At 40.0% G+C, this 13,545-nt stretch overlaps 1 protein-coding gene across 1 annotated transcript in view; it reads left to right on the top strand.

The window, feature by feature from the left end:
• SYTL5 (synaptotagmin like 5) overlaps positions 1-9,923 on the top strand; it is a 74,705-nt gene extending 64,782 nt beyond the window's left edge. Inside the window, exons 15-18 of the mRNA XM_085049238.1 lie at positions 1,229-1,337; positions 2,947-3,082; positions 3,964-4,172; positions 4,780-9,923. Of these exons, the coding sequence (XP_084905364.1) occupies positions 1,229-1,337; positions 2,947-3,082; positions 3,964-4,172; positions 4,780-4,922 (597 nt within the window). The 3' untranslated portion in view covers positions 4,923-9,923. The remainder of the gene's footprint in view (positions 1-1,228; positions 1,338-2,946; positions 3,083-3,963; positions 4,173-4,779) is intronic.
• The last annotated feature ends 3,622 nt before the right edge of the window (positions 9,924-13,545 follow it).

Here is a 13,545-nt window from a genome sequence, read left to right as displayed (position 1 = left end):
TTTTTGACTTAACAAAAATAAAGCCCTGGTTAATATCCATGCAAAATATATACATATATGTTCTCCTGTGTGGACTGCCTGATAGAGACAGGAATGGAAGAACGACAGTCAAACGTTTTCTGGTTTTTATTAGTGCTTTGTTTTTTTATCATGAATCATTTAGCTGCTTTAATGAAAAAGTTGGAGACTTAAAGTGTTTCTTCTATGAGCACTGAGAGCTCTGTTTTCAAGAGAAGTGTGGTTAAGTCAGAAAAAGCAAAGAAAACAGTTCTGTGGTCAAAGAGGGGACAGAGAACAGAGTCATATTATATGTGGGTTTGGGGGAGAGGTGAACAAATCTTTTCTGACATTAGAACTTACACCATTGCTTGTCCACTGGTAGAACTGAATAAAAAATATTCTTTGATGCATTTGTCCTCTGTCCCATCCTTGGGTGCAGATTTAGCCCCACTGAACATGGTCAGTGCCTCAGCCTGGAGCCTGAGGGGAAGGCAATGCTGACTCTGCATATATCATATGAAGCTCTGGTGGGGATTTTTTTGGGTTGTTTTCTCTTGATAATAGAATTTAGACCTTCATGAGGAGTCAGGAAACAGGCTGAATGCATCTCAGAGATTTAAAAATTTATAAAAAGAAAATATGTAGAAATGCAGAAATAGTTGCTGTGTGTAAAAGGGACACTGGTAATAACAGTTTTTAAGAAGTTTTTCTGTTCCAAAGCTGCACTCTACTCTCCCTCACCTTTGCTCCCAACACATCTATTTCAAAGAATGACTCAGGACTGACTCCTCTACATGAAACTAATTACATTTCAAATCCTAACTGGTGGACAGAAGGGCTGACTATCAGCTTAAATCAGCTACAGTTTATACACTCAGAAATAAGTTTAAGGGTTAGGTTTTTGGGTTTTTTTGCTGCTGGTTCACTTACTCATGCTAGATAACTGTGTCCTCTGTGTGTTCACTGAACAGTGTCTAATGCCACATGGGTTTATTTTTCTGAGAGCTTGCATTCCCTAGCTCAGAAAGTTTTCTAAAATGTGATTGCCTTCAATTTGGAATGTCTCATTGTCTGAAAGTGGGCTGTACATCTTGATGTGTTTAAGAAGTGTTTCAAACATTATATTGATGTATAGATATGTTTCAACAGAATTAAAATCGAAAGGAGAAGGTGAATGATTAAACTTGGCTGTATTTCTGTTTTGTTTATTTGTTTGTTTTCTCCTCAGGCAGAGGTTGTGACAGATTTTGGGCTTCAATACAAAGGAGAACTGACAGTGGTGTTACGTTATATCCCCCCAGACAGAAACCTAATGCTTCCTCTAGGGCAGTTTCAAGGTAAAACAAACATTGATGGACATGAGTATCAAAAATCCTCACCTAGGGTGAAGTAATGGTACTAGTGAAGGTTGAAATCATACTTAAATGTGATTTTTTCATAGAATCACAGAATGTTAAGGGATTGGAATGAACTTTAAAGATCATCTAGTCCCAGCCCTTCCTGCCACTAGACCAGGTTGCTCAAGATCTTTCCCAACCTTTCTTCAATACCTGTGTTTATCTGTGGAAATTCTGAACCATTAGTATGTTTCTTTTGCTCCATCCTTTTCTCTTACACTGAATTTAAGGCAAGAGAAAGGAAGAGGAATATGCAGTCAAAGGTTGATTCATGGCTCTGACTTAATTTTTAAAAAATCCAGACATTAGGTAACATGATCAAGGGCAACCACAGAGGAATAAATTGTCTTTATTGTTGTCTGTGAGTTCTTTGTTCAGCTAGTTATATACAGTATTTAGCTGATCAAGTAATAGACTTCACTCAGTTCTTTATGCTTAATACACCTTAAGCTGCCTCCTCATTTTCACCCTTATTTCACACTGCTTTTCCTCTGCTTAGTCTAACTGTACTACTGCTGTAATTTAGTCCTGTAAAATATTATTTGAGTTCTTTTTGATGAGCCATTGCTTTCAGGCAAAAAGAGTTCCTATCTCTTTGCATTGCAGCAGCATGAGGAATAATAATCCTTTGAAGTGAGAGCAATCACTGGGTGCACATGGATATACCAAATGCAGGTATATCACTGTCTTAGAGACAGTATTGCTTGTTAGCATTTCCATTTGATAGATTAGATTTCTTTCTTTTCCTTTCTTTTTTTTTTTTTTTTTTTTTAATGACAGATTATATTCCCTCTGCTAGCAGTAAGGTCTTCTCAAAGTTTGCTCTCTTAAAAGCTAATTGTTATCAGCTCAGTCCAGACACACTGCTTTCATTTTTTAAAATTAGTACACCTTAGCATAATTCCTCTTTTTTTTTTTTTGCTGATGTTTTCAGCCTGAATCAGTAGGTACAATCTCTGCTGATAAAAGCTTCTTAGAACCTGCAGCAGCAGCAAATGCCTGTGTCCCAAAGGCCAACGTGTCAGGGACCATTGTTCCCTCTGCCATGGTCTCTGAGGAGCAGTGCAGCCCCACAGACAGCATACATGTGTTTTTTTCTGGACTTTAAACTTTAGGACAGAGGTTTTATAGCTTCCTTTGTGGTCCAGGGCTGCCTTAACATCAGCACTGGATGTGGATTGTGAAAAGAGAGCAGGATTTACTGACCATGCAATATTTTTGTGCTCAGCACAGCAATCCACAAATATTTATATTGGGACAGGACTTCACACAGGGCATGTTGTGGTGTCCTGCAAGGACTAGATAACCATGTAGTTATCTAGTTGTAACTATCTAGTTATCTAGTTATAACTATCTAGTTATCTAGTCTTTGGTCAAGTTCTTTATCAAATCTGGAGTGACTTTTCTGCCTCTGCCTTAATAAGGAATGCTTTAATCCCATTGCAATAACTTACTTCTAAAAATCTAAGCAAGACAATTTACATTTCCAGAACATTTTTACAGTGTATATATAATTTCTGATTGTGATGTTAACTTTTTCTATGCATAGGAAAGAAGAGCTTCAAAAAAGGAAAAAAAGGAGATTCTCACCTGCCATCTGGAGGCATATTAGAAGTCCTCATCAAAGAAGCAAAGAATTTAACAGCAGTGAAATCAGGAGGCACATCTGACACTTTTGTGAAAGGGTTTGTGGGGATTTTTCCTCCCTCTTTTTTTTTAATGACTGCACTGGATCTAATTTAAGATCTGTATCACTTACATGCCTATAAGCATGTGGGCACACAAAAAATTACATAGTGTGACAATATATGCATGTTTTTATTAAATAAGCAGCCTTTTGTGTTGGACACTCAACATCCAAACTATACAGAATGCTTGTGTTTGAAAAAAGTGAACACAATCCTGCATGCCTCATTATAATGGATTTCTCATTATGTATTATAAATGTTACATTTAGGAAGTAATAGATATCTTAAAACATTTTTCTTTGCCAGTTTTTGCTCTGAATGCTAGTTTTCAGACTTGCTGATTTTTAGATATGTTCTAGGTCATAGTAGTGGCTTGAGTCTTGTTACTAAACAGGGACCATAGGAAACAGCCTTTCTTTAATTCCCTGGAGGAACTTAGAATTTATCTTGATCTTCTGCTGTGTTTAAAACTATCACTCAGCTCATACATTTCAAGTAGAAAAAGTAATTTTCATTTCTTCCTGGAGGATCTTCCCCTGTGCTTTTAGAAGGACATTGGATGAGATGACTCCAGAGAGCTCCCTTCTAGCCAATGTTTTTATGACTCTCTCTATATTTAGCCTCACTGAAACAAAAAGTTTGTGGTTGTGACTTGGGGCAAGGAGACCTAATTCCAGTTTCTACTTGTGGTAACTGACAGTGTAGCTATGAGAACAAATGGAAAACAAATGCAAAATAAGCACTTCAGGTACATCCTTAACTTGATACCAGTGGGAAGATGGGGTCCTGATCCCATTTGAGCCTCTACATGATTGTAATTCATTGTGAATATTGAGAACCCACACACATATTCAATTTTCCTGTTATTTATCTCCCAGATACCTGCTCCCAGATGACAGCAAAGCTACAAAACACAAAACTCCCATAGTAAAAAAGAGTGTGAACCCCCAGTGGAATCACACCTTTGCTTTCAGTGGCTTGAATTCAAGGGATATAAGGAATGCCTGCCTGGAGCTGACTGTGTGGGACAAGGAGTCACTTTCCAGTAATATTTTCTTGGGAGGAGTCCGTTTGAGCACTGGAAATGGTAAGATCCCATCCTGCTAATGTTGCTTGTCTTATTCTGCTCTCCTCTTTCCTTATCCCATGTGATTCACGTGTAGGGACAACAGAAATGTGGCTGAGTGTTTTGAAACTATATGAGAGGTTGTGGAATTTGAAAATGGAGAAACGGCAACATGTAGATAATCTTTAGACAATTTAGTTCTTTCTTTCATGGAGGGAGACACAAAAATTTTGTGCCCTTTTGTACTTCTGCATGGTCTAAAAGAACTGTGAACCTTGGGAAGCACTCCTTGGCATCCCTGTGAGAAGGAGTCAACTATTCCTGTCCAGCAGCAGTCTTTCTGCTGCTGATGATGGTGTGACCTGGAAAAAGTGTGAATCCTTTCCTAATGTGTTGGGAAAAAGTTTGTGGTGCAGACTGGGGGCATTTATGAGCCCCTGCCCATGGGGCACAAAGGAGTTTAATGACAAACTGGTGCTCTCCAGGAGCTGCCTGTTTTCAGTATAACTCTCTGTCCAAATGGCAAAGAGCTTGTCATTTCTCTTGTACCCTGATGCAGTAAATGAGCAGTGATTTATCTAACTGTTCCCTAAGATGGCAAATTCCTCCCTGTTTCTCCAATTGTCAGGTGTGAGCAATGGCAAGGAGGTTGACTGGATGGACTCCCACGGGGAAGAGCAGCACCTCTGGCAGAAGATGATTGACAGTCCAGGAGCTGCAGTGGAAGGAGTGCTGATGCTGAGATCCAGCATGGGAAAACGCAGACCCTGAAAGACTTTAACTGCTGGGGGTGCCACAGGTACTCCTGGCTTCAGTGGTGTCCAGGCTCTTGTCACTTTGCCCATTTGAATGTCAGAAGGGTTGTACTCTTTGCCTTGGATATTAAGGCACTGAGTGAGATTTTAATGCATTCTGCACTTTCATGCACGTGTTTTTTACCCAGGTTTCTTGTGTGAATTGTTTCTCCTGAAGCCAGTGAGAACTGGACTTTGTACAGAGATCAGACTGTCTTTCTCTGTCCCTTCTAGTGGCTGGTGTGCAGCTGATGAGTATTCTGCCCGAGGGCTGCTCAGAGTGAGCAAATTCTCTCGTTGGTCATTTAGTGAGTAATGCCAGGTTTATGAATCTGCTTCTGGCTCAGAGATGGCCCAGAAGGCAGCAGTGGCACAGGACAAGCAGATCCAGAGTGAGTCTGTGTTTTGGTGTTGGTAATTTAAGAAGCCATAATGATATGAAGGATAACAAACAGCATTTCTTTATCATGTTTGCTCGTTGGGCTGTGCAGAGGTGCAGCACGACAGCCTTGGGACCAAACACCCAACCAGGCAGGGCCAATGCTTGGCTCAGTGAAATCAAAAAGCCTCTAGTGAAAATAAATCATAACAAATCCTCAAACAGTTTCCAGAACTACATGATGCTGCTGTGTTTTTCATTCTGTTGACAGCTCTAGCCAAGACCTTCTGGTGTCATGGAACAGAGGGAATATGTTCACATGCCATCTGATGTGTTGGTGAGATAAGACACCAGCTTTGGGCAGAGTTAGCTAAGACTCGATTCAACAGATTGTGTAGAACAGAATGAGATGAAAGCACATGCCAAAATTATTTGTATTACTGTAAAATTTTCTCTGAATGGGATCTCTGCACAGATCCCATTCAGGCCATGCACATTAACTATTAAGCTGAGTAAGACTTTTTTTCTCCTGAACATCCCTCTGTGAGTTACCAGTGGATTTAATAAAGAGTAGGTCTTGGCCAATTCAATCATTAATCTTATTAACTGTGACAATTGTTCAACAGTAATTTTGTGATTCCTCAAGGTATAAGACAAAGGATGATCCAGAAACAGAGTGAACAGCATTTCCTCTGAATTTTTCACAATTAGAACACAGCTTTCTATTTGCACTGGTAAATTCATCTATAGCCATTCCTACATATTGTTTTCCCCCCGAAGTTTATTGCAAAAAATCTAGATTGGACAAAAGTATATGAACTGATAGCTAAGCAACCACAGTTGGAGATTTTGATATCTGTAGCTGTCCTAGTGTACAAAAAAGTACATGTATATAGAGCTGAATTCAAAACCTTAAAATGTAATGGTAATTTTTTTCTTTGTAAGATATTGTATGCTGGTATTTGTTGGAACAACTGGAAACTGCAGGGAGGTTTACAACCAGTCTTCTAAAATCCTAATAGTATTGGATTTTTTAAAAGTATTTATTTGTGTTAACAATGAAATTTTAATAAAATTATTTGTTTCATTATGCATAAGTTATTTAAAAATTCTGATACAAGTTTTAAAAGTTGTTAGAGGTACTGCTTGCCCAGTTGGAGACTCACCATTTTCAGAAATTGCCAAGTCATCTTTGAAAATGAAAATTTTCCTACAGTATTTCAGACTGGGAACTGAAAGTCAGTGGTTACTCATGAAAACTGACTTCATTTTCCTTCTTTATCTTTTCTTCATTTTCTTCTGAAGTTCAGCTCAAATTGGGCAGTGAGGGAAGTCTGGTTTGGTTTTAGCTGACTTTTAATTTTTCCAACCTAAGCGATTCTGTCATTCTACAATTCTGTGCCGCAGATGCTGTGAGCTGATAAATTAGAGCACAAATATCAAGCACATAACATTTTATGACCTTGTTCTTTTTACAACAGTCTGTCCTTAAGTATTAGATTATTTTTTTTATCAGTATCTTCCATAGTGAAACCAAACCTAACCTCTGGCACCTAAACTACCTCTCTCACAGAATTGTTTTGAGTTGTCTTGGTTGTTTGTCCTACAAACTTGAATTTATTTTGGGAATAATAATATTACATTGACATGTAGGCACAAACCTGATATTTTTTTCTCTTTTGCTAGTTTTTTTCAGACAGATAAAGCTTGTTGAATCTAAAGAAAATTGTTCTTAAAGGTAAAATTCCAGCTAGAGCTGTAGAGGAACATTGGTCTGTTGAATGGTTTGCTTTTGATTCATTTTGAAGGTGAAAATGGCAAAAATGATCACACAAAAACACCTCCAAGTTGGACCTTGGAATGGACATTTTTTCATTTGCCAAACTGAAAAAAAAAATGTAATTGAATTTACTTTTGCATGGAGCACAAGCATTTGCCTAATTTTTGAATGGTACCTCCTAATCTTCTAAGCATCAATGTTTTAGCTAAATCATGTCTTGCTTTGAAACAAAAAGAAATTGTATTTTACTGCTTCAACCTCTGAATTACCTCCTGGGTTAGAGGGACAGTTCTGCAGCATGGTGCCAATATAAGAGGTGTCACACCAAAGCCTCAGAGAGATGATGAGCATCAGATAAACACTGGAGCAATTTGGAAAGTTTTGCTGTTCTGTGATGTTATCAGCTCGTTCTTAGGAATCATCTGATTTATGGAAAATGTCACATTTAATTATGTCTCTCATCTCTTTGTTCTCTTCTTCTGTAAAGATGGTTTGTGGCTTGGAAAAAGCACAAGATGATTAACTGCAGATGTGATTTCTTGTTTCCCGGATATTTGAATTAATTGCCCATAATTGTGCGTCATCATGTACTGTGTGTTACCAGGCTGAACAAAAAGACAGAAAGCCAGGGATTAGCCCAAAGCCTTCCTTTTCTATCTGTGTTTATGGTATTGAAGGTGCATGAATGGTTTATTCAAAGCTACTTTTTAGGAGGAGATAGCCACAATTTTAACATTGATCCACAAACTCCTGCCCTGACTATATAAACACAGCAGAGCTGATGTTTCTGCAGTCTTTTTCCACACAGACCTGAACAAGTGAAGCTGCATCAGTGGAGGAGAAAGCTGTTTGAGAAAATGTGTTGCAAAAGATATTTTACTCTGATACATATATTTCTAGCAAGGTTTGTGATTAAATTTTGAGGGTTCAACCAATTAAAAAATAAAAGTACGAATTTGCTGGAAAAGATGAAGTGGGGCCAGTAAATACATCAATAGACAGTGCCAGTATCTATCAAAAAGAGCTGATTCCCAGGGCTTTCCAAGCCCTGCCATCAGATTTTGCTCTCTGGTGGTTTCCTCTATCAGCTGTAGGGGGACTTTAGGCTTCTAAACCTGCTTGCATGTTGGGATACCAAAAGCAGGTTAAAATAGGTTTGAAATTACCTCCCCATCTCCTCTACCTCCACTATGTTGCATTCAAGTGAGGTGAGAAAAGCTGCTAAGACTGAGGGCTGCTGTTGCCATCTTCCTGTGCTAATCCAAGTGCCACTGCCCCCCTTGGATGCCTTTCAGACACCAGGTTTTCATCCTTCTTTTCCAGATGGAATGGTGAGCATGTTTTGGGCATGGTGCATTAGACTGGAAGCTTTTTCTTCTGTGCCTCTTCCAATATAGATTATGCTGAGCTAGCAAGAATAAAGCCTTTTTATATATTCATTTTTTATTTTTCTTTTCCTATCTGGTTAGGCCCTGCTAAATGCAATTATTCTAAATTGTATTCTGCAAAATATCAACTCAGCTATAGCAGCAGAGCAGCCTTTGAGGATCAACTGGTCTTATTGATAAGAAGTAATGGGGTTGCATTCAGTCTGCAGTAATTTTGATTTCTTTATGGGTCTGCACATTGCCCAGCTTCAGGCACATCAAGTTTGCAGTTTGCCCTGCAGCACCAATGAAGAGAAAGGCTGCAAGGATCTCTCACACCTTTGGAAAAGACATGGGAGCCCTGTTTCCACAGCTGTCTAGTTTGTGGGCTTGCACAAGATAATAGGAGTTGTACCTGAATCTTTGCAAGGGTCTCTCCCCCCTTCACTCCTCCCTGACCAGAAATTTCTCCCTGAACACTGATCTACAGTGTCTGGGAGGAGGCAGAATGCGGAAGTGAATGGAGAGCCCCACTAATTTTCTTCTATTTGAGGTTAAGAATGAAATTTTCTTTTGCTTACACACAGTATTGATTTTCAATACTTTGCCATAATGACAGAAACAAGCATCTTCTGAGAGCTGGCCCATGCACTTTATAAACTTATTTTTAAAAGTAATTAAAAATATATTTTTATTTATTCTTTACCCCCAGAAATGTTAACATTTGAAAGCCCTAGAGAAATGGTGGTGAATTCCAGAACAGGATGCAGACTTATTTGCAGTGATGCCCTTTACCACAGCTCAGCAGGAGATGCTGAGCAGCATGCTAGCAGAACCTTACCACTGTGCCCATGAATTTCCTACCTGGTGATTTCATGTTTGCAAATGCTGTTTAATAAGTGGTAATAATACAGTGTTACTTATACTGTGTATATTGACACTGGAAACTGAAACCTAGCTTGCTTTTTAGGTGGTTTTTTAGGTTGCTTTTGAAACTCACCCTTGATGTATCCTGGCCTTTTATTTAGATTATTTATTTGAAAATTCTACTTTGTGGCAATAACATAGACATGGCTGTATGTTACTGTTCCTGACAGCTCTGTGTATATTTCTGAAGATAGTTCTAATTGTTGAGGTTTGCCTAAAGCCAAGCATAGTCATCTGTTGCAGCAATTAGAGAATGTCACATATCCCTCTTGCTGCCTTTGTTCTGCCTCAAATCTGTTGCTAGCAATTTGTTTAATTATTCTGCTGGACATGAACAGTAGTAGCAGTAAATGGCATTGCAGTATGTTAAGTTCTGCCCAGATTTAGACAAAGCAATGTTTTCTGCTGAGAACATTTTTGTACAGTGCTTTGTACATCGTTTTGTGGACAAAGGTGGATGGTAAGACATTTGCAGCTGTTGTCAAGATTTCTGTTATGTCTTTTAAATTAAAATACTGAAATGTTGCTGTGTCTTTGTCTCTCCTAAAATGAATTACAGCAAACTATGTCTCCCAGGAACATCCAATATTATCCCACTGAGGTAAAGACGTCACTTATATGTGATGACTAATGCAAGAGGCCTGACATGTCTTCAGAGGTGGGGCTCCACGGATGGTGTCTCTGGGGATTTTTGGTCTTAAAAGCACTTAAAAGCATATAAATTAAGCTATTTTTAACTTCATAAGCATTAAATCAGATTTTTTTAATATGCAGTTCTGAGGAAAAGGGACATAGAGCGTTCTCTTCCTCTTTGCTATAGAATTATTTTACATGTACATTAACCCTGACTGTTCATCAGGTCCTCCCCTCAACCTCTGAATCTCCTGCCTCTTCTCTAATTTAAGGTCCTGCCCACCCAAAAATCCAGGTATGTTCCAAATGAATCTTTTCTGTAATTGCTGGTCCTGATTTATTATAAGAAAAAACAACAAGCATTTGACCACTCAATTTATACTTTCAGCTGAGTAACATTCACTTCAACTCACCTCAGAGCTGAGTGCTCTCTTTCTGTGGTTCTCCAGCTCCCTGGGCTCTTGTGTCTTGCTGTGCCTCCCCCAGGATCTGAGAGGAGGCAAACTCTGCTGCTGGGCTCTGGGCTTGTGCTGTCTCTGCTCACATTTTCTGAGAGCTTGGCTCAGTTCCTGTGCCCAGGCAAAGGGGAGACCACCTCAGTGGGGTTCAGGGGTTTCTCTCAGGTGTGGTTTGGGCACAGGCTCTTTTGCCCTCACACCATGCCTGTCTAGCTCATCCCCGGGCTGGTTCTGGCCTTTTTGGGCACGTCAGACACCCCAAAACTGGAAGGCAGCTGCAGGTGGGGAAGAGCCCTCCTGCCATTTCTCTGCTCTTTGTGCTTTTGCTCAGGATTGTACTTAAGGATTTGCTTGGGGGTCTGGAAGACACCTCTGTAACTCCTGGACAATTGAACTGCAGCCCCTCCTCCCCTTCTCTTTGTGGTGATAGATGACAAATTCTCCTTGTAAATTTGAAGTATGGGCCATCCTAATTACTGAAATTGAGGTCTTGGTTCCCTTCTGGCTGTGTGGGTGGCAAGGGGAGATATGCTGGTAACTAGATATGCACTAGCACATTCTGCATGGACACTGGCATTCCCATTTATTTCCTGTGTTTCACAGAGCATGCAGCAGCTGGATCACTGCTTGAAGGAGGCCAGAGAAATTCGTGTGCTCTTCTCAGCTGCCCATGTCCTCAGGGGCTCCTCTAGCCCAGGCAGCCTTGCTGCTCTCCGCCTTCCCTGTAGATGGTTTCCCACTCTTCCCTTCACCAAGCTGCCATCAAAATACCTTCCAGCCACAAATGGGGAGAAATGGGCAGCAGCTACATGTCCTAGAGGAGCTGTGCCACCTGCTGAGGTGTGAAGCACTCTCTCCCTTTTCCCTTTCTGTGGATGTGCAGCAGGAACAGTGTGGTGAGTGGCTGGAAGTGATGAAGTGCTGAGATTGCACAGCCTGAGCTACATTATTCCCTCACTGCAATTTAAAAAGTGGGTTGTGATTGTAAGAGTATTTAAATATACTCCAGGTTACTCTTTAGCCTCTGCATTTTCATCAATTATGTGATGTAGTCTGACTCATGCTCTTATGTAAGTACTGAGCTGTAATGAAGCCCCATGTTGTAGTCGTTTAGTGCAGAGCTGTAAAGGTTCATTGGTGTTTTCATTAAAACACAACATTTTCTGTCCCAGAGGGCTTTGAACTTCAAGAATAGGGATGTGCAACTTCAAATTTCTGCCTCTCCTCTGCAGCTGTAGAGGAGGTGTGTGACAGCAGGGGTTGTTCTCATCTAATTAGGTGGATTATTGGGTAGAATCTGGGGAAAATCAGGCCATTTACCAAATTGCTTTTTGCTGAGAAATTGCTGCCTCCCACACTTTATCTCAATAGTTTTGTTTGTAAAAGCTGCTGCATGTCAGGAATAAGAATTCTTTTCTGATCTGAAATAACTGAAGTCTTCTGGTTCATACTCAGAACCTCCAGATTGATGCAGGAACCTCCAGCCCATGACTGTATCCACACACTTGATGTGTCACATCTCCTGTAATGAACAGCCTGGAGCTGGGATGGAAAGGACAAGACTTAGGGCAGGTCTGATTACTTGTGTTTTAAACCAGATTTGCATTTTGACAGCTGTGGTAGGATTAGACCTACGGCAAGAAAAGCTGTGTAGGTAGCACAAGAGAGACTCCAGCCAGTGTAACTTTCAGGGAAGAGAATTCTGTTAAGCCTTTAATAAAAAAAGAACACTGGAGTAGATACTGACCCTTGCTTATGCAGTGTTATTTTTCTGGGACCAAAAGAGTACAGGATGAATTACAGGAATATATATTTGCATACATAATGCTGGGCTAAAGCCAGAAGTACTAAATCCCTTGTTCAAACACTCCTTTCCCAAAAGCCATTCCAACAAATCCCTGCACACTATACATGCAGGCTGATTCAACTCCAAAACAGAGCTGGCACATAGTATTTTTCACTGTTCCCCACAAAAAATGTACAACAGAAAAAGCCAGAGACCTTGTATTACTAATCAAGAACAGCTTTTCTTAATCACAGGATTTTAATAGATGTTCTGTGCAGAATATAACTAGTAATCCAATCACTCATGCACTCTCCTCCACTTAATTCAATTTCCTGTAACAGCCTGGTGATTGCAATCATTTTCCTGATTGTAGCAATTGTAAAGCCCTGCTCCTGTTCACCCAGTCGTGAAAGATGACTGGATGCACTGACTGTACCTAAATCAAAATGCAGCAGCAGCAGATTGGAACTGCAGCAATACAGGAGAAAAATCAGACCCATTTGAGATTTTAATTTTTTAATAGACTTTAAATCATTAGAAATCAGTTGCTCTGCTTTTTCCAGTGAGAACTGACTTTATTGCTGGTTTGGTCAGGTCTGGAAGAGAAATGCTACTTCTGTGATTTTTGTCACCAATCCTCTTCTTGCCCCTTATTCCTAACAGCAATATTTGGGAAGCTCAGGGCTTCCTTGCCCATCAGCTGCTCATCCTGGCAAACTTGGCACCACTTCCTGCAGAGTTCAGGGTGTATCCTGATCTTCTTGGCCTTTGGCATTAGCACTGCAGGGCCATGCCATGCTTTCCTATCTACCCTTGGGTGTTCAGCAAGAATCTGCTAAGGCTGGAAGCAGATCATCCCGTTCAGAAGACATGGCAAACCCCCACACACCTCCTCCTTGGTGCTGTCATGCTTCAGCTTCACATTCACTCCCACATTAATCCACTTGCAGGACCAATCTTTTTAAAAGAGTGAGGTATTTACTTTTTTTTTTTTTTTATTTGTAATTTCAGAGGACGTGAGAGAACAAATATTCTTGTAAGGACTGCTTTAAAGATGCTGGTAAAACTGTTCTTCTGCTGACATCAGTGTAAAATTTAAAACTCTTAAACCTTATGGTCGAAGTCAAACAAGCATTTGGTTGAAAAAAGCCTGTGTTCTTGAGGGGCAAGAATGAGCAGCATAGACAGTGGAGTGCTGCTTTTCAGACATGTCAAATTATGCATCATATCCTGTAAACACATCCAAAGCTCACAGTTTTCACTCCTCTGA

The sequence above is a fragment of the Lichenostomus cassidix genome, chromosome 1 (assembly GCF_008360975.1).
Source record: "Lichenostomus cassidix isolate B80296 chromosome 1, HeHo_3.0, whole genome shotgun sequence".
Taxonomy (NCBI): Eukaryota; Metazoa; Chordata; class Aves; order Passeriformes; family Meliphagidae; genus Lichenostomus; species Lichenostomus cassidix.
Note: the sequence above shows the minus strand (reverse complement) of the source record. Positions and strands in the feature narration are given on the sequence as shown.